The sequence below is a fragment of the Chrysochloris asiatica genome, unplaced genomic scaffold (genome assembly GCF_000296735.1).
Source record: "Chrysochloris asiatica unplaced genomic scaffold, ChrAsi1.0 scaffold00007, whole genome shotgun sequence".
Lineage (NCBI taxonomy): Eukaryota > Metazoa > Chordata > Mammalia > Afrosoricida > Chrysochloridae > Chrysochloris > Chrysochloris asiatica.
This window is the reverse complement of record NW_006408525.1, coordinates 36,644,527-36,664,336: the sequence shown is the minus strand read 5'-3', so window position 1 is coordinate 36,664,336 and position 19,810 is coordinate 36,644,527. Positions and strand designations below refer to the sequence as shown.

The window sequence follows — 19,810 nt, the reverse complement described above, 5'->3', positions numbered from 1 at the left end:
CTAGAGAGCCTGGTTAGCCCCAGAGAAAACACAATGCTTCACAAATCGTAACAACTTCACTCCAATGTTGCTATGTTCGATGTAACTTTTCTATTCCTAATAAGTGATACCTTTACCACAGGATTTATTTTAAAAAACCACTTGTCAAAACACAGCCTGATGAGACATTCAGAAACAGAGGTTAACATAGGAAGTAATACATACACATCCGGCTTTTATTAATGCATTATGGTTGTCAGCTGAATGAAAACAAACATTAGCTAAAAAAAAAAAAAGTGTCAAATGGTAGAAAAACATATTTGGGTAAGTATGACACAAGTTTTTGAATCAGACAATAAAAATGGTCTTATATTTTTGTTGCAACTGCCAACAGAAAGTTAAACAATGAATGAAAATGAAGTAAGGGGGACTTAAAGGACAAAAAGGGCCTCAAACAATATTCACTATCTTTTCGACAAAGGAACTGAGGATAGAAGAAAACAAACCCAACATATACACCATGATAATAGTCTTTTTTTTTTTTTTTAATGACTTTCAATTTTTATCTTTTCTGAAAGCATGAAGGGATTAGAGACCCTTATTGTAGATTATGTATCATCTCCTCTTTGGCTATGAGGTGTGTGGTTTTGTTGACTAGAGACATCAATGAGTTCAGTTTCTGAGACCAGTCATTTAATAAATTATTTGGATCCTTGGGTCTCTGGAAGTTGATAATTCCTGCCAGCCTGTCTACTTTAGCAAAGATGGTCTTGTTAACTACGAGATTGGAGAGAAAGGCCTCTGAGTCCTGCAAGAAAGAAAGACACACCGGATTCAGACAAGATCATTACACCCAGAGTAAATAAAATGCTAGGAAACTGTTTTCCAAATCCCACGAGGACGCAGGGCCACACTTTACTATCCACAGTTACCAACTGCTGGTTTTCAGTAAAACTGGACCTCTGCTGGCCTAGGCAATGAACAGACACTGTGCCAACCACCACTTTATGCAGAGGTCTCTCAACCTGCAGTGTTGGTGGAGAGCTTGAATGGGCCTCCCTGTGAACGTATGCCTGCTGGTACTAGGGAAGAGCCTATTCCAATGGTATGAAATACCCCTTAAAATGTTCATTTGTTTCCAAAAAAGCTAGGTTAGAATTTTTGCTCTGTCGTTGGACAACTGCTTATCTGTGACAGGCACTTTACTTTTGAGGACTCTGGTATCCTCATACCCATAAATGAGAGAGCTGACTAGCTAATCAAGGACCAATTCTTTTAGCTTTTAACAATCTATGATTCCTCTGTTTTAGTGAACCCTCACCACTCTTTCTGGAGTTGAACATGACTTTTCAGACCCTTCAGTTCCCTCCTCTCTCTCTGTAAGCTTTACACTCCATCAGCAGGGAGCTGAAACCTGAATATAATTCCGTAACAAGTCCTGGGACACTTTCAGGTGACCAGCAATCAAGTCTTTCTCACATTTTTGTTATGTCTGTGGAAACGGATTTATTGTATGAGTGGGCTTTTAAAAGTCCATGAAACAATGGAATTAAAGGGTAATGGTATTTCTCTACAAATTTTTTGAAGAAGCCTTAGATAAGTACATACTTTGGATAGCAAACTTACCAGTATAAAACAAACACAATTAAGTGAATGATGTTTAAAGCTATTTTTTGATACTAACATAGCTTGATAAACTTTCATCACCTAAATACAAAATGGACTTTTCTCACTTAAATCCTGTAAGCTGACTGACTTAAAAACAAATAGTGGAGACGACAACTACAGCAGGACGTACGTGGAGCATCACCCTGAACTCAGTGGACAAATGGAAGAGTCAAGGACAGAAAAAAATGATAACAACAGAGGATCTGGGAGGTCAGTCTAGGATCAAAACAATTATAATGTGAAAGAAGGTAAACACAGGGGAGCAGAGATCCAGGTGGTGGGAAGGTCAGGTAGATTACTGGATAAAATAGACTGTCTTAAATGGAAGGAAGAACTAATGGAATATAAGGTAACCATAATGGGGTTACAGTGGGGGGTTTACTTTGGGTGTTGGGAAGGGCAATACAAGAAGCGGGGAGAAGGCAGAAGAACAAGATAGACAGGGGAACACTGAGACAGGTTTGCATGGCCTAGTGGGACAGAGATAAATAGTGGTGCATACTCAACCTTGGAACAACAGGGCTCTGGGTATAGCTTGAAGAGGGTAAATAATACTAAAATCCTTGACTGCCTTATGAATACTAGTTTCCCTTGCCTACTATTGTAAAATAGACACTTGAGTGGGATAAAAAGGAATGTTGGGAAACATGATTAGAGAAAACTTGTAAGCCCGCCTTCAGCCTATAACTGACTGGAATACCTAAAAGGGGTTCTACAACTTGCCCAGTGAAATAGGCCTTGTGCAAAGCCTTTACAGAGTATAAGACCTTAGGTGGAATCCTGAGTCCCATCCACGACCTTGTGAGGTGAGACATTCCCACTAGAAAGGACAAGCAGACTGGAACAGCTACAGTGACAGAAGATACAACTTCCGATGAACCTGACCTATACTCAGAGCGGTTGTTGTTGTTAAGTGCCTTCGAGTCGGTTCCGACCCATATCGACCCTGTACAGGGTTTCCGAGGGTGTAAATCCTTATGGGAGTAGAAAGCCTCACCTTTCTCCCGCGGAGCGGCTGGTAGTTTCGAACCGCTGACCTTAAGGTTCACAGTCCGATTCGTAACCACTACGCTATCAAAGTGGTAGTTACTCTAAATACCAACACAGAGGGAAAGAGTCTTCAAATCAAGTATCAATGCTATCTGCTCTGTACACAGGGTATATAGGGATGGGCAACTTAGACATTGGCTACCAAAAATGAGGGGCCAATAAAGGCACTAAGTGACTGGCTTACAAGGTTTCAAGAGGGAGTTTAGTTTAAGAGTATGGGGACAAAGAAAGAATCCCCACTGAACTGCTATCATCTTGTCTAGATGGGTCTGGTGATAAAGAGATGGGGATAAGATTCGTAAAATTCAATAGTGAATCATTGTTATTATGACTAATGGCGACTGTAACAATTATAAAGGTAGAAGTTTTGTAACAAAAAAAGGGGAGTGGTTAATCTTACAGTCCAGAAACAGAGGACCCTAGGACCATCAAGAGAGAAGCGCACAAGCAGAATGCGGGACCTTATCCAGAGCAGCAGCAGTGCCAGAGATGGAGGCAGAGATGGGGGCATGGAGAGTGGGAGCGGCCGAGGACTCTAGATTCATGGACTAAGAAGAGAAGGACTATGAGCTGGTGGCCAGGAGCAGACTTGCAGAATGTGCCCTTTGGAGATGTAAATTATTATATATGCCTGAGTGTCTGTTTGTTTGTTTTTTAAAAAGCTAAAGTGGATAGAGAGAGAAATATGGTTAACTGATGGTACATGGAGGAGATTATAATCAATGTAATGAAACAAGGTATACGATTTGTTGAATGTAAAATTGATGATATGCCCTGTAAACTTTCACTCAATCCACAATAAAAACCTTAACAAAAAAAAGAATGGCCATATATGACCCCAACAACACTGTTTCCTTGTACTACTTACATCAACAGAGAGATCCAGAAGCTGTGCCATCCTCATCATCGTTACCCTTGTATAATATTTGGCCATAATTCTAATATTCTGGGGAGGATAAAGGATGGGGAAACCACAGAACAGTTGTCAATAAGCTAAAAGGTCATTTGTTTTCATATCCAGATAGGTTTAGTTAAATGTCACTCAGAGCTTTCATTTATTTCTGTATAGCCCACCACTGGGATGAAGCTGGTTTTCAATTTTAGTAAAGCACTAACAGTTTCTGCAGTTTTTGTAAGTTATCATGAGTATTCTAACAACTCTTTTAAAATATATAGTCAGATTGTACATTCTTCATAAATCAAGAGTCGAGAGCTAAAATCCAAAAACTGGGGATCATCAAACAACACTCATCACTATATTACTCTAGCTACTTAAAAGTAACTTAAAATTATTGACATGATTTTCTCTTCAGATGGTGTTGACTGACTTTAGACATACAGGTTCCCCTTCACTATGGTGGTGCTTATGTGCCATGGAATTGGTTCCGACTCATCAAGACCGTGTAGAGGGTTTCCAAGGCTGTAAATGTTTTCGGGAACAGAAAGCCTCATCTTTCTCCTGCAGAACGGCTGGTAGTTTCGAACTGCTGATCTTGAGGTTAACAGCCTGATTCGTAACCACTATGCTACCAGAGCTCCTTTCCCCTCACTATAGGTGGTAGTGGTGGTGTTAAGTGCCATCGAGTCGGTTCCGACCCATAGTGACCCTGTATAGGGCTTCCAAGGAGCCACTGGTGAGCTTGAACCACTGACCTCGCAGTTCAAACAGCTTTGCAGTCTGGCACAATAACCCACACCAGGACTCCTCACTATAGGTAGTGTTAAATTAATAAATCAATAGCATTCATAGAGAGAAAGGGAGAACTGTGGGGAGAAAACAGATGACTGAGCATCTTTGACTCCTGTCTCTACCAGGGTCTGACAAGTCATTCCAGGCCACAACTTTTCCTACAGTCTGAACATTTAATCAATAGCCAAATTCTACTGATTTACTCCACCCTTGCTCATACGATCCCCTCTGTGTCCTTGCTTAAAGTGCCCCATCTGCCAAAGGTGGATGAACCTTCACTGTCTTCTAGATAAGCAAAAACTCTTCTTAAAACTCTCACCTCACACATCAATTGCTATGTATTTATCATGACCACTCTTCCAGGTAGACCCAAACAACTCTGCTGTATCCCCAATCTATTCTAGATAGACCATATGGTCCATAAGGCGTTTACTGATTACATCTATCCCTTTTATTATTTTTCAGCTAAGACGAAAGATCAAAGTTCATGTTTAAGATACATTATTCCTTTCCAAGACTAATGTATGAGTATCAGAAATCCTCCCCCATGTTTTAGACGATTCCTTCTGATTTATATGTTAGAACATTTTAGATTCTTCAGAGGTGCTTTATACTATCTCTAAGTATATATATAAAGTATACTAAAACATAATGGCCTTTTCTGAAAGGCCAAAAGAAGTCAATATGGAGGAGATACACTCTGATATGCTTTGGGGAATATCTAATAAAGCATTTGAACAGCAAATTTACATTACTTCTACACTGGACACGGGAAAAAAATCCTACATAATTACAGACATAACAACCAAAACAAACAGTGTCAAGCTTGAAAAATAAAATTTTTATGCTCAAATTTGCCAAGCTTTCATTATACAATAAATCTTAAAAATTCACCAAACTGAAAATAAAATTATTCTGTCATGAAAGATTCTTACATGTTCAACAACTCTGTTCTTCAAGTCTTTCCACCTTTTTTCACCTTCCTCTGTATAGCCAAAAACATCAGTTGCTGGACTCTCACGAGAACCTTTTCTTAATTCCACTCCATAGTCATCAACAAGTGTGGTCCAACGCATCAACTCCATTGTGGTAAAAAGCTTTAAAAGATCCCTGAAAATTGTAACAAAATCAATACTTCAAATCTGTAAAAATTATGCATCACCTAAAATAGCAAACGTCTATTTTACTGTGGAAATGAAACAATACATTTGTCATTTCAACCATTTTTTGCTGTTGTTACGTCCCATTGACTCAGGAGCCAACTCACAGTGACCCTGTGTAACACTGAACACAACACTGCCCAGTCCTGCAGCATCCTACCATTGTTGTTCTGAGTCCACTGGTGCTGCCACTGTATGAATTCATCTCACTGGGGGTCTTCCTCTTTTTCCCTGACCCTCCATTTTACCAAGCATGCTGTCCTTCTCCAGGCACTGGTCCCTCCTCACAACATGTCCCACCATCTTCATTTCTAAGGACCATCCTGGCTGTACTTGTTATAAGCACATCACAGACTGTTGAGTCGTCCTCCAATCCATGTGCTTCTTCATATAATCTAGATTTTCAGACTACTAGCTTAGCATGATGAAAGGACACACCCCTGGCACACACCTTCTCCGATCTGAAACCCTTGTTCTGTTCACATTACGCCTCTTGGTCTATGTACATGTTCCTCATGAGCACAATTAATTGTTCGAGAATTCTCATTCTTTTCAATGTTATCCATAGTTTGTCACAATCCACACAACTGAATGCCTTTTTATAGTAATAACAAATTTTTAAAAAATCAAGAGACTGTTTCTATAAATTTTTACTTAGAATAAGATTCAAGTTGATTATTTCACCAATATCATTATCATTTTTCCCTATTCTGAAGAGTGCACTCTAATAAATGACAGAATTAAGGAAAATGGGTTTTTCAATAATGAAAGTCTAAGGGGCTTATGGAGTCCTGGTGTGGCGCTGCAGAATAAAGCACTAGACTGCAAGGTTCGCAGTTCAAACTCACCAGCCACTCCTTAGAAACCTTTCATAGCATCCCTGAGTCAGAACCAACTCGATGGCAATCAACAAGGAGACTCATAATGAAGTAACCGTGTTTTATATAAAAGATTTTCGGAAGTGTACATTTGCAAAGATGACAAAGTCTCAAGCTACTATGATAAAACGTTGTAGCAAATAGTAAATAACCCAAAATTGCTAAAGTGGGCTTGAGATCAAACTTCTACTTGGTAAGTGGTATGCAGCCAAGTCTTCTCCCACTACATTCCCTTCTTTTTTAGGAAGCAGAAGCTTTATTAAGGTATTATTTGTATGCTGTTTTAAGCATACAAATTAATGAATTCAAAGAGTGGTTCCACCTTCACTACAATCTAGTTTTGGGATGTTTCCTCTCACCCAAAAAGTTCTCCTGTACCCTGCCGTCACTTCCAGCACCAGGCAAGCAAGGATTGCTTTCAGAAAAAACATTTTTATATAAACCAAGTCATACAACAGATGGTCTTTTTGTCACCACATTACCTTCTAAAGCAATGCTAAAAACATTTCGCCACTTTCTGGACTGCCTCATAGTTTTATTTTCTACTATAACTAGGCCCTTTTCCTTGCAGCAGCCAGTTTGGAAACATACACTCAGGTTAACCAATTCTCTTTCCAAATGCTCCTACTGACGTAGACTATGAGATCATGCACTACTGAGACAGTCTGTGCTAATTACATAAGTTGTTGTTGTTATTGTCAGGTATTACATAAGTACTTACTTGTATTTGGGAATTTCTTCTAACTTCTTGTCAGCGCTTATTCGGTGCACCAAATCTGACTGTTCATTGTCAAAAGGAGCCAGGATAACATAGAGAACTACACTTTTCAGAGCCTAAGAAAGTCAATTGTATGACACAACACGTTATGTACAAGATAGGAAACAAAAGAGAAAGTTCTGCAGGAACTCAAATTGTGAACAAATACTCATTTTTATGTTGTACTCAAAAATCTTAGGAGGGGGATAACCCTTCTTACCACTCCTGCTCTTTTTTACGGTGGTCTTTTGTAATATTCCGTTTACACAAAACTATTACAAGAAATTCTTATTCATCTGAATTATCACCTGAGCTGGCATTCATTTTTGACAAGGGAAAATGCCTACTAAATTAGCAGAACAATTGTGAATGATACATATAAACGATTTTAAACTGTTGTTGTTTGCTGCCAGCGACTTGTACTCTTGTAAAGTAACTTTCAAAGTGATGTTGGCTCTGTATCTGTAATCTCAGTCAACAGGTAATCCACAGAATTGATTTTACACAGTAAGCACTATTGCTTTTTAAAGGGGCCACATAATTTAGACCACTGTCTCAATTAGTCCACATCATACACTGATTACAAAGTACCATGACACAACTATATAGAATTCTTAAAGTTAAAATAATTTCAAAACAAATTAAAAGACACAAACCTGTCCTGCTAAGTATCAGCGTCCACTGTGAGAATTAGTCTTACCTGTTGCCACTTTTCGCTTCCTGCCTGTATACAGGGAGTGTCGTAGATTGCTCTGTAGTGCTTACAAATAGACAAGTAAGAGCCTTCATGCTGATCCAGCTGAATCATTAAGTTATAATATTTCAACTTTAATTTCTGGGAAAAGAAGTTAACAAAATAAATGGTGTTTTACAGATTAGCGCCCCTTCTCCCCAAAACCTTGTCAAGTAAAAACATGTAGTCTAAGATATGCTTACTTCTGTGTTTTCCTCCTGGAAAACTTTGGTATTAATTTTCTTGCTGATAATCTGCGTGCGGATGTAATCCTTCACAGCCAGGCAGAGCCTCATCTGCTCCAAAATAAACTCCACTCGCTCTTTCTTCTCCATTGACCCGTAGGTTTCCACCTGGCAGAGTAACGGCCCAAATAAGCTCAGAAGAGAGTCAGTCAGTTGTTAAGAGTTGTAACAAAATTCAACATTAAGATAGTCACACTCATCAGATAAGAACCACCTGAGTGCATACTGAAATCGTGGACAATTACATAAAAGATTCGTTTCCACCAAAAACGGACCCACTACACCACTAAAGCTCCTTGTTACATATAGATTTATTTACCAAAAGATACACAGACCGAGGAAAACAATGCATGACACAAAGATTCTCACAGTCATAGTATTTTTTCCTTTCTTTTAGTGGATTAGGTTTAAGGACTGAAACGTTAGCCTAATCTATGTAACTAATGGGGAAGGTGAGAAGGGTGTCTGGGGTTTGAATTTCCTGAAATTATTCACAAAATTTTGAGCATAGTTCACAAGGCTGTTTTTCTCGTAAGAAGTATACAGTTTTCCTCAGATTTCTCATCTCTGTGCTGCCATATTTTGAGAACTCTGACAGGTTATCCTGAAACAGCAAATTTTGAGGCCATTTTTCTTTGCTAAACCCAGTTAGCTGAGAAAGCAGCTACCAATCAATATTCAGGAAGAAGCCAATGATTGACAGCAGATCCCAGCACATATGTAAATAGGCTTTGTGTTAACCTAGTTAGCTTCTAAAGAGAAGCCAAATGCTCAAATAACACAAAATTAAGACAAATGTGTTGATTCTAACTTTTTGTCAAAATTCTGGTAGCAGTAAATTGAGCTGGCGTGTAATCACACCATTTGTAGAACAGTCAGTCTCTGGGTTATAGAAAACTCCTACTTGCCCTTTTAGTGTTAAGTCAATTTGCCCCCACTTTGAAATGATTAACAGATTGAACCAACCCTACTCATAACACATTCTTCACCATAACCATCTTCACTTGGTTCACAAACAACTTTGAAGTCACTGAAGGCTCTTGCACTACAGTAAGGCTAAGTAAGAGCCATATGCACTTGTTGTGACTTACCTACAAATCGTCAAGACGCTGTTAAGGAACGGGTCTCCTGTATACTCAGGGGAATGCCTGTGCTTGAATAAATCTATGCTGTATCATGCAGGGCTTCAGTTTCCGTCAGAACCTCTACCGAGAATTTACACTCCCACTCCAGATATACTAAATCCAAATCTACACTTTAACAAGATCCCCAGGTAATTCTTATGAGAGATCCCTGAAGTGATTTTTATGTACACATAAGGCGATTCTTGGGGGTCTTGTTACACTGCACATTCAGATTTAGTATATCTGGGGTGGTAAGGTCAATGCTCAGCAGGGCTCAACCAGAATGAACCAGTTCAAAACCCTCAATTGTGCATACTCTTACTCTTGATGGTTTAGGAAAAAAAAGTCCTGAGGCTCCAGAATGCATTACTTCCACAAAAAACAATGCTGACTGAATATAAAGTTTTACAAACTTTGAAATGCGGCACCTCACCTGTAACTCCTGTAAGATGGAGGCTGCCTCTTTCACGTCACCATTTTGTTCTTTAATAGTTGCTAATGTTTTAGTAAGTCGAGCACGCTCAATTTCAACATAAATCTGTAAATACAAGAAATGTACATTATCAAAATGTTGTCGAAGAGTATTACAATTAAGAAGGTAGACAGGAACTATCACTCAAAATAAGTATAGTCTTTTCTCATGTAGCTTTCATATACAAATACAGCTGGGAAATGTTTTATAAATATAGACATAGTTTTAGGAAAATGTCTCTGTGCTAAACAAGGAACAAGACCACAAGTTACAAAAATGACACAAAAAATGAAAAGAGCTTTTAAAAGAATTACATACTGAGAATTCCATCATTTTTTGTGGCAATAAGTAATGTTAGTGGATTTATAATTTCCAACAAATAAAACATTAAGAATACACCTATAGCCTAATGTAATCTAGAAAACGAATTTTCATGCTCAATCTTGCTCTCTCTAGCCTCTCCTCTGCAGCAACTCTCTCCCCTTCTAATTCCAACCATATACACCTGAATTTCCAATAACATCAATCCATTTATAGTTTAGCACAGTGGTTATGAATTGGGCTGTGAACTGCAAAGTTAGCAGTTTGAAACTACCGGGTGCTCCGCAGGAGAACGATGAGGCTTTCTACTCCCGTAAAGATTTACAGCCTCAGAAACCCTGTACAGGGTCGCTGAATTGGAACTGACTCCACGGCACATAACCACCACCACCACAAACTACAGTGGAGAGTGCAGTGGCTCTGTAGGATAAGCATTGGACTGAAAACTACAAAGCTGGTGGAGGCTTTCTGCTCCCGCAAACAGTTACAGCCTCAGAAACCCTATACACAGTTGTTAAGAGTAGAAATGACAAGACGGCACATAACAACAAACTACTGAGGAGGTGAGGACAGCCAGACTATGTCTTGCTTACATGTCACCAGGAAAGACCACTTATGTTTAGTAAAGCAAGGGGTCAGCAACAACCCTCAGTAAGATGGAATGACACAACAGCTACAACAATGGGCCCAGGAGGACGGGTCAGGACCTGGCAACAGCAGTTTCCTAAATACATTGTAGGTTTCTTACTTTAGGATCTGTGTATGGGTACAATTTCGCCTACATCTAGAGTCTTTACCTTGCTTACTTTTGGACACATCATCGGGAGGAACCAACCACTGGAGAAGTACATCCTGTTTGCTACAGTACAGGGTCAATGAAAACGAAGGGGACCCTCAATGAGACACGCAACATCCGCAACAATAGGCTCAAACATTCCAACAATCATGAGGGGGTACAACGCCGCCAGGAATCAGATCTTGTCCTGTGGGCATTTATTAGCAGTCCTAACAGTTTTGTAATACTATCAGAGCAGGGCACAGGCTACACCAAGGGGCCGAGGACCAGAGAGGCCTGCCTGTGGGCATAGCTAAGAGGGGGGCTTCATTAAAGAATGGTGCCCTGCACAGGTCTAGCCCTGAATTGTTAATTCCCTAATAAACCCATAACTGTGAGTATGGTGTCCACGTGCTGTGTGGTCACTGTAATGAATTACTGAACCCAGCTGAGTACAGAGTGCTGTGGGCAAGATGCTTGGTGTCACTAATTGTTTTCTAATGCGTGTTATTTGTGTCTTCTCCCTCCTTTCTTTCGTTAGGTTTGCCAATGGTTTGTCAATTTTATTAATCCTTTCAAAGAACCAGCTTCTTGTCCTGTTAATTCTTTCTATAGTTTTTCTGTTTTCTATCTCATTTATTTCTGCTCTAATCTTTATTATTTCTTTTCTTTTGGTAACTGTAGGTTCCCTCTGTTGGTGTGTTTCTAATTGTTGGAGATACTGTGTTTATGTGTTAATTTTGGTTCTTTCTTCTTTTTGGATGTGTGCATCTATCACAATAAATTGTCCTCTCAGCACCGCTTTCGCCGTGTCCCAAAGATTTTGGTGTGTTCTGTTTTCATTCTCGTTTGTTTCCAGGAACTTTGTGAATTTCACATTTTGTTTCTTCTATTACCTATTCGCTTTTCAGCAGGGTGATGTCACTACCCGTTACAATGTCTAAAGACATCTTGTCTTGCTTATTTTGGCTATACCACCAGGAGGGACCTGATGGAAAAAGACATCTAGGGGGTCAGAGAAAACAAAGGAGATCTCCAACAAGATGGACTGACATAGTGGCTCCAACAATGGGCTCAGACTGTGGGGATGATTTGGCCTGTAATATACAAGGTGCTGAGTCAGAGCCAATTCAAAGGCACCTACCAATGATGTCTAAAATGTTCAACTCTTCACCTCCTGTCCTACAGAATTTCTCATCTCAGCCAATCAATCCCTACATTTGTGCTAAATGGGAACGGCAGGCACACACCAACTGTCCTGATAGTAGTCTCTGGCTGTTTATTTATATGATATTGTTTCCTGGACATTAACCCCTTTGAGGTGAGAAACTGTGTTTTGCTCACTATAGAACTAACACAAGTTTTCAACAAACATTTATTGAACTGAACTGAGTCAAAGACAATAAGCTAACGTTCTGCCTTCAGACCACAAAAATCTATCTAGTAAGGAGAATATCTACCAGTCCTCATTTCATGTCTGTCCGTTTTAAGAAAACAGTGAGATTATAGTAAAAAAGAAATAAGCCAGGGTGAAAATGAACCTTACGTTTAAATATGAGATTCAAACCTTTGCTATGCCAAATATAGAATTCTCAGGCATTAGTAGGCCAGTATGAAGATTTAACCTTATTTTTAATTCACTGTTGTTAAGTGCTGTCAAGTTGTTCCCAACTCATAGCAACCCTGTATATGGTTTCTGAGGCTGTGAATCTTGGTGGGAATTGAAAATCTCATCTTACTCCTGTGGAGTGGCTGGTGAGCTTGAACCACCAATCTTGTGGTTCACAGGCCAGTGTGTATCCTAAAGAGCCACTGTGCTCCCATACTTCATTATTACCATACGAAATCTGAAACAAGACCACTAATTCTCTTAAAAAAAAAAATACCTAGGCACCAAAACTGTCATTAGTTAAGCATATTCATCTGCAAGGGGATACACAAAGATTGGTGGAATAAAAGTGATATGTAGATTTATTCTTAAGTGTACACTCATTTATATATATTTACATATGTGAGGGGGTTTCAAAAAGTTCATGGAAAAGTCCATTATCTTTTAATTCCACTTTCCTGTAAGCTTTCTGAAGCCCCTGGTATATGTCTATAAACCACATACAGACATGTGTATGAATTCTGATCAGGCAAATACTTATCCTTTGAATTATGCCGTAAAAAACTCACCTTTCCTTCGGTAACCATTCGTAGTGTATCAATTAATCGAAGTTTGGTTGGGAGGTCTGTGATTTCCTCAACGTAAGTACAGCATTGTTGAACCATTTTTGCAACAGCCTAAAATAATGAAAATAGTTCCTAAGTGAAATTCATTTCTCAGACAAGAAGACAACCTGAGTCCACTTTGACAAAAGTGTTTGGTCCAATTGTTTTCCTAAGCAACTGTCGATATTGAAATGCCCCATAAGGAATACCAAAACCCACTAAGGCTGGAAGTAGCCCTGAGACCCAGTAACCAAAACGAAAAAAATCAAACCCACTGCCACTGAGTTGATTCGGACTCACAGCGATGCTGGAGGATTCCCCAGACTGCAAAGCTTCATGGGAGCAGACAGTGTCCCCTTTCTCCCACAAAGAAGCTGGTGGGTTTACATTTCTGACCTTGCAGTTAGCTGACCAATGTCCAACCCACAGTGCCAATAGGGCTCCACAGCAAATCAGTAAAGGTGAAGAAAACCAAATGCAGACGCTCTGTCCCACACTTGGTGAGCTGACTACACGAGAGAAGGTGCAAGAGGTCTGACTAGCAATGCCATTAGGCGCTAGCTAGCATTTGGCAGGCAAGCAGAGCAGCATGTGGCAGCTGACTACTGGGAGGAAGTGGGATGGGGGGTGGTGGTGAGAGACAGGGAAGAGAACAGCAGAGTCCCACTGTGGCTATGACAGCAGTGAACCCATTACCCATTACTAGCAGACGCTGTGACTGAAGGGAAATCACTGGTAGATGCTGAAGGTTAGGACTTCACTCACCTAAGTGGGGAGGAGAAGCCACAAAGCTCACCGCAATAAAGTGTGAGATTTACAGTTAGATTCTCTTGCCCTCAGTTCCGCAGAAGGAAAAAAAGTAGTCTGGACTACCTCCTGAGTAAGATCTCCCCCCAGTTTTAACATCCATGATCTAGATCAGGTATTGGCAAACTGTTCCTGTAAAGAGCCACACAGTAAGTATTTCAACATAGTAGGCAACACAGTCCCAGAGGCAGTCAAGCAACTCTGTCACCATAATGTGAAAGGAGCAATAGACAATATGCAAACAAATGGGCATGGCACTCTTCCAATAAAACTTTATTTATAAAAACAGGTCGTCCAAAGCCCAGAATTTGCCAACCCCTAATTTAGATTCTAAACAGCCTATCATAATCACTGATAATTATAATTAGGACCCTTAGTCATCGAGTCATAATAAGTTAAAGATAGTAGAAATTAATAGACTGTTCTGGAAGGATTTCCATAAAAACACTTGATGTTCAAACACCTCAGGCTCAACTTTTGACTATGTGAAAAAATGGCCACTCACACACCCAGGAGTTCCAGAAAGCCAGAGTTTTATTGTAAAATATGAGATTCTTTCAATAAATGCACAAAACACAAGATCCCTCTAAAAGTAACATAGCAATGATTTCTAGAAGGGCATCTGCTTGGTAATGTGATTAAGTTGTACAAAAAATATATTAACAGGAGCAGATGAAGTATATATAGATATTAACAGGAGCAGATGAGGTACAAAAAATAAAAAGCAAGAAACAAGAAAAAGTCTACATCAATATTCTAATGAGAAGTGAACATCCTGCAGCTTCTGAGAAAGTAGGTAAATCATTAGGGAAGTTAAGGTCGGAGTGAGGCTTACCCCCTGGGCTCAAGTGACAGACAGTGAATCAGAAACCATTAATTCTAAGCAATCTGGAAAAGGTTATAGAAAAATCATTATTTTCTAAGTTTGCAAAAACAAAAAATAAGGCTTTTGGGAGGTTTAAAAAAACAAAAAAAGTACTAACTATGAAAAAGAAGAGAGACATTTTGAGTCCCTAAAAAGCAAAGAGGACTTGAAGCACTTACTGGTGAAGATCAAAAACAAAAATCCTCACATGTGAGGCAATAAGGTTCATCATGATAAATGGAGAAAATATTGAAGTTGTAAAGGATTTCATTTTACTTTGATTCACAATCAGCACCCATGGAAGCAGCAGTGAAGAAATGAAGTGACCTATTGTAGTGGACAAATCTGCTACAAAAGATCTCTTAAAGAGTTCAAAAGCCAAGACGACACTTTGAAGACTAAGATGTACCTGTCCCAAGCCCTGGTATTTTCACTCGCCTCATAGGCATGTGAAATATGGACAATAAACAGGGAAGACTGAAGACGTGTAGATGTCTTTGAATCATGATGTTGGTGAAGAATACTGAGTATGTCATGGACTGCCAGAAGAAAAGAGCACCGACCGAATACTCGTTATAAGCAAGAGTGGAGAGGTGTCTCTTCACCTATGTGGACAAGTTATAGAGAAGGACTTCACACTTGGTAAAGAAGAAGGCCAGCAAAAAAAAGAGGAAGACTCTCAATGAAACGGATTGGCACAGTGGATAAAACAATGGGCTAAAACACAGCATAGACTGTAAGAATGACATAGGACAAGGCAGTGTTTCATTGCTTTACTTAGGGTTGCTATGAATTGGAAGTGACTTTACAGCACCTAACAACAACAAACATCCTGTCATAGTTATGAAGATGTAGTATGGGATGTGACAGTAAAAGCAGCAGACCCAGTTCCTGTTCTAGGTCAGCCAGCCAGTTATGAGACTGGATCAAATCCCACTTCTCCCATGAAGCCTGCCCTAATAAAACTACTAAGTCCTGTTTCCACCTTTCATATGTCATGAACCTTTCATTATTCTTATGACACTATGTAAGTGTGTACATGTACTTTCTTTAATCAGTTTTAACCAAACCCAAACCTACTGCTGTCCAGTCAATTCTAACTCAAGGCCCCCACCCAGACCCCCGGTGTGTTACAGCAAAACTGCTCTCTATGGTTTGCTTGGCTGTAAGCTTTACAGAAGCTGACTGCCAGTCTACTAATCTGAGGAGCCACAGGCTAGGTATGAACCACCAACCTTTAGGCTAGTAATGGACCAGAGACCAGTTGCATCACCCAAGGACCAGAGCAATCTTAAAGACATTAGTTAATGGTGTACTATGATTACTAGTGATTTACACTGCTTATTAAACCACAGGCTATTTGAAGGCAGGAGTCCTGGGGTGGTGCTGTGGGTTAATGCGCCAGATTGCAAAGCCGTTTGAACTGCAAGGTCAGCAGTTCAAGCTCACCAGCTGTCCCTTGGAAACCCTATACAGGGTCGCTATGAGTCGGAACTGACTCAATGGCACTTAACAACAACAACAACAACTATAGTCCTGGGGTGGCATAGTAGGATCAGCACTGGAGTGCTAACCACAAAGTCTGCAGTTCAAACCCACCAGTCACTCCTCAGAAACCCAATACAGTTTCACTGAGTTGGAAACTCGATACAGTTTCACTAAGTTGGAAGTGAATCAAGGTCACTTAACAAACAGCACCACATTCTGCACATTTATTCACATTCCAAGAGCTTTAAGTAGCAATTGCAATTTCTCCATTCGAAACTTATCAGTTGGAGTAAACAGTCACCTCTCCTACCTCTACAATTCTGAATCTTTTAAATGAAATTTGTATTTTAGGATATGTAATTTGAATTATCCTAATACCACACAAAACATGTCTCATATGAAGACAGACTCTTCAGCAAAGGAGATGATGTCTTTCACAACACAGAACTGAGCACCAAAAAGCATGTCTGAGTAAATTCCACATTCACATGTACTAGATTGATTCAACTAAAACTGTTCATTCTTAACATCATTGATTTTATAGGCATGTGAATTGGCCTACAAAAGAGACACTAGCTTAACTCATGCTAATACTAAGCTCACTCTAGCAGCAGCTTAAAGACTAAAAGAAAGGATTAGGGCAAGGATGGTGTATTTCTTCTTTGGGTTCAGTGACTATCCTGTTTTTCAATGGTGTTATCTTCATTATTTGAAAGCAAAATCCAGAACCCAGAAATAAGGCTGGGAAAATGTACATGTCAAAAGTAGAATCTGTTTCTACAGAAGATCACTGAAATAAATCTTAAGCAGAAAATGGGAGGGGGAGAGTCAGCTAAACAAAACACTAAATGGAAACATACATAATTTAAAACAAAATTGAATAAGAGTAATTTGAGGCCTAAATAAGGCCTAAAAAATGAATAAAATATTAAGTTTATAATAAAAGATATTATTAAACTATAGTTTATCAATTTGAAAGATTATAATGCATCTACTTAAAATGACAAGATGTAAAGCAACATGGAATTAGAACAAAGCTACACTGACATGCAAACAGACTATAAGACTTCAAGAAAAAGAGACAGAAACGAAAACAACCATTTGAGACTGCACGCAGAACTTTAGAAAACCCTCTAGAAGGCTTTGGTGTGGATTTAACAATAAAGTTCAAATGTTTATTATTAGTTAAGTGCCTTTGAGGCAGTTTGACTCCCAGCAACCTCGTAAAGGGTTTCTGAGGAGTGGATGATGGGTTTGAACTGCCAATACTGCAGTTAGTAATCCAGTGCTTATGCTCCACACTATACCAGGACTCCACAGTTTTGTGAAAGTCTTCATTTAAATCATTCATGAACTCACTTGTTTTAACTGACTCCGCCTTTTTGACAAAAGCATAATATTTTCATTTAGTAAATCCCATTCTTTAGCCTCATAGCACATCTTCACTACTGCCACTAAGATACGGGATGTAGACACCATATCAGAAGCCTGTAAGAAAAGAAATAATAATGAAAGTTAATGGAACAATGCTAAGTGGAATCGATGGTAATGGTGGTTCTTACTCTAATGCACTCACTGTACGGGTTTGTTTCTCCAAAGAGAGAAGGGTTTCAATGACTTCTTGAAGTCTTCCTTCCTAAAACAAAAGACAAAACTGAACAATGAAAACAGCAACTCAAACCCAAAACACAACAGTCTAAGATGGGATGTTTTTGACCATAAAAGGGAAACGTGTAACCTATTCCAGAGGAGGAGGACCACCTCCATAAAAACTTACTTCCCTTCTTTTCACAACAGTACCTGCCTTTCCGTGGAGCCCATGAGTCAGTGGCTCCCAACATGGGGCCACAGTTATTTGTAACATTTAAAAATGCTTAACAACCATGACAATCATTATAAACATCAACAAAGATTATAAAAAATTCTTTGTTTGGGATTCAAATTTATCAATTGAGTGTAGTAACATCTGTTTATCTTGTTTTCAACAGAGACGCGATCACAAGTATCTTTGAAAAATAAAAATGGGGAACAAAGTGATTTCTTTATAAATTCACCATAACACAATTATTATTTTTAAATGGTGTTTTGAGAGGATATAAAACGGCTATTTGGTGGTTAAAAGAAAAAAAAAAAAAAGATCAGGAAGCACTGGTTTAGTTTCTAATAATGAGTCAGCAAGTATATCTGAAATGAATGAAGACCTTCCTGTGTGTGCCCACACACACGCTCTTCCAATAGCAAAAGTCACGCCTTAAAGACGACACTGAGCCAGCACTCTTTAAAACCCAATTCTTTTCTCCTCTGTTGACTGGTAACCATTGCACACTTTTAGCTCACATGCAAATCAAGAATCTCCCTGATACATACATAAGAAATTTAAACAACAGAATTAGAGTAATACAAAGCCTAAATAATAAAACACCAGGACTAAAATAAGTCATCCTATTAGGAAACACACATTTTGATATTAACAATATAAAGCCCCCTGGGACTTAACAATAACAGCTCATAATTAGCATTTATTTAAAATATTAACTGCCATGTGCACACCTCTGACAATGATAAGAAGTGAAAATGATAGACAAGTTTTACTTAGAAACAGGTTTTTTAACCAGCAATGAACTGTTTTTAAAATCTCAGTGCCATTCATGGATGGCATGGAGAACATGAGCCTCTTCTTCTAATGAAAGAAACTAAATAGCACTTGCAAAGAAGACACAAAAAAGGTTTGAACTTTTCCAAGATATTGCTTCCAAGTAAGCTTTAAACTATAATTTTTTTTCTATGTAACAATGTATATGTATTGTATGACCATTATTTGAACTTATTTTCATTAAATCTGAAATGTATGATTACTAACATTTTAGCAATGTTTCTTATCGAAAGAGAACATCGGTTTGGAAAGCTGGAGAGATTCATGTATGTTGTTAAATGCTGTCGAGTTGCTTCCAACTCACAACAACCCTAAATAGGATTTCAAGGAGCGGCTGGTGAACTTGAACTATTGAACTTGTGGTTAAAACTGACTTTACCATCCAGTGCATTAGCCCACAGTGCTCATCCAAGTAAAAGAACAATAAACAAACACACAAGTTCTGCAAAATTAAAAGCTAATAAACCATAAGAACTCAGAGAATCTTCAATCCAGGAAGACTACTAAAAGAGTACTTCATTCAATCACCTTGGTTTAGAGATTAAAGACTGGGACCAAGCTGTTTAAATTAGTCGTCCAGCCAAAAAATTAACTGGTAGAACCAGGGCCCAGGCTGTGCCTCTTGGTCAGATGTTCTGCATCACCAAGTACTCCCTTACTATAGAAGAGTTGTGGGATGACATCAAGAACATCATACATGAAGAGAGCAAAAAGTCATTAAGAAGACAAGAAAGAAGGAAAACGTCAAAATGGATGTCAGAGGAGACTCTGAAATTTGCTCTCCAGCGTAGAGAAGCTAAAGCAACTGTAAGAATTGAAGAGGTCCAAGAGCTGAACAGAAAATTTCAAAGATCAGCTCGAGAAGATAAAACCAAATACTGTAATAAAATATGCAAAGATTTGGAGTTAGAAAACCAAAAGGGAAGAACAC

The 19,810-nt window shown here is 39.0% G+C and overlaps 1 protein-coding gene across 2 annotated transcripts in view; it reads right to left on the bottom strand.

Moving 5' to 3' along the window:
• Nucleotides 1–206: 206 nt before the first annotated feature.
• The window catches only part of PSMD12 (proteasome (prosome, macropain) 26S subunit, non-ATPase, 12), a 27,046-nt gene continuing 7,442 nt past the window's right edge, over nt 207–19,810 (bottom strand). The window contains exons 2-11 of one of the 2 annotated variants that reach the window (XM_006833592.1): nt 17,803–17,862; nt 17,586–17,714; nt 13,031–13,138; nt 9,718–9,822; nt 8,119–8,268; nt 7,883–8,017; nt 7,147–7,259; nt 5,323–5,497; nt 3,566–3,643; nt 207–787 (exon numbers count right to left, since the gene is read on the bottom strand). In XM_006833592.1, coding sequence (XP_006833655.1) covers nt 578–787; nt 3,566–3,643; nt 5,323–5,497; nt 7,147–7,259; nt 7,883–8,017; nt 8,119–8,268; nt 9,718–9,822; nt 13,031–13,138; nt 17,586–17,714; nt 17,803–17,862 — 1,263 coding nt within the window. In that variant the 3' untranslated portion in view covers nt 207–577. The remainder of the gene's footprint in view (nt 788–3,565; nt 3,644–5,322; nt 5,498–7,146; nt 7,260–7,882; nt 8,018–8,118; nt 8,269–9,717; nt 9,823–13,030; nt 13,139–17,585; nt 17,715–17,802; nt 17,863–19,810) is intronic. The other variant, XM_006833593.1, reaches the window with a different exon arrangement.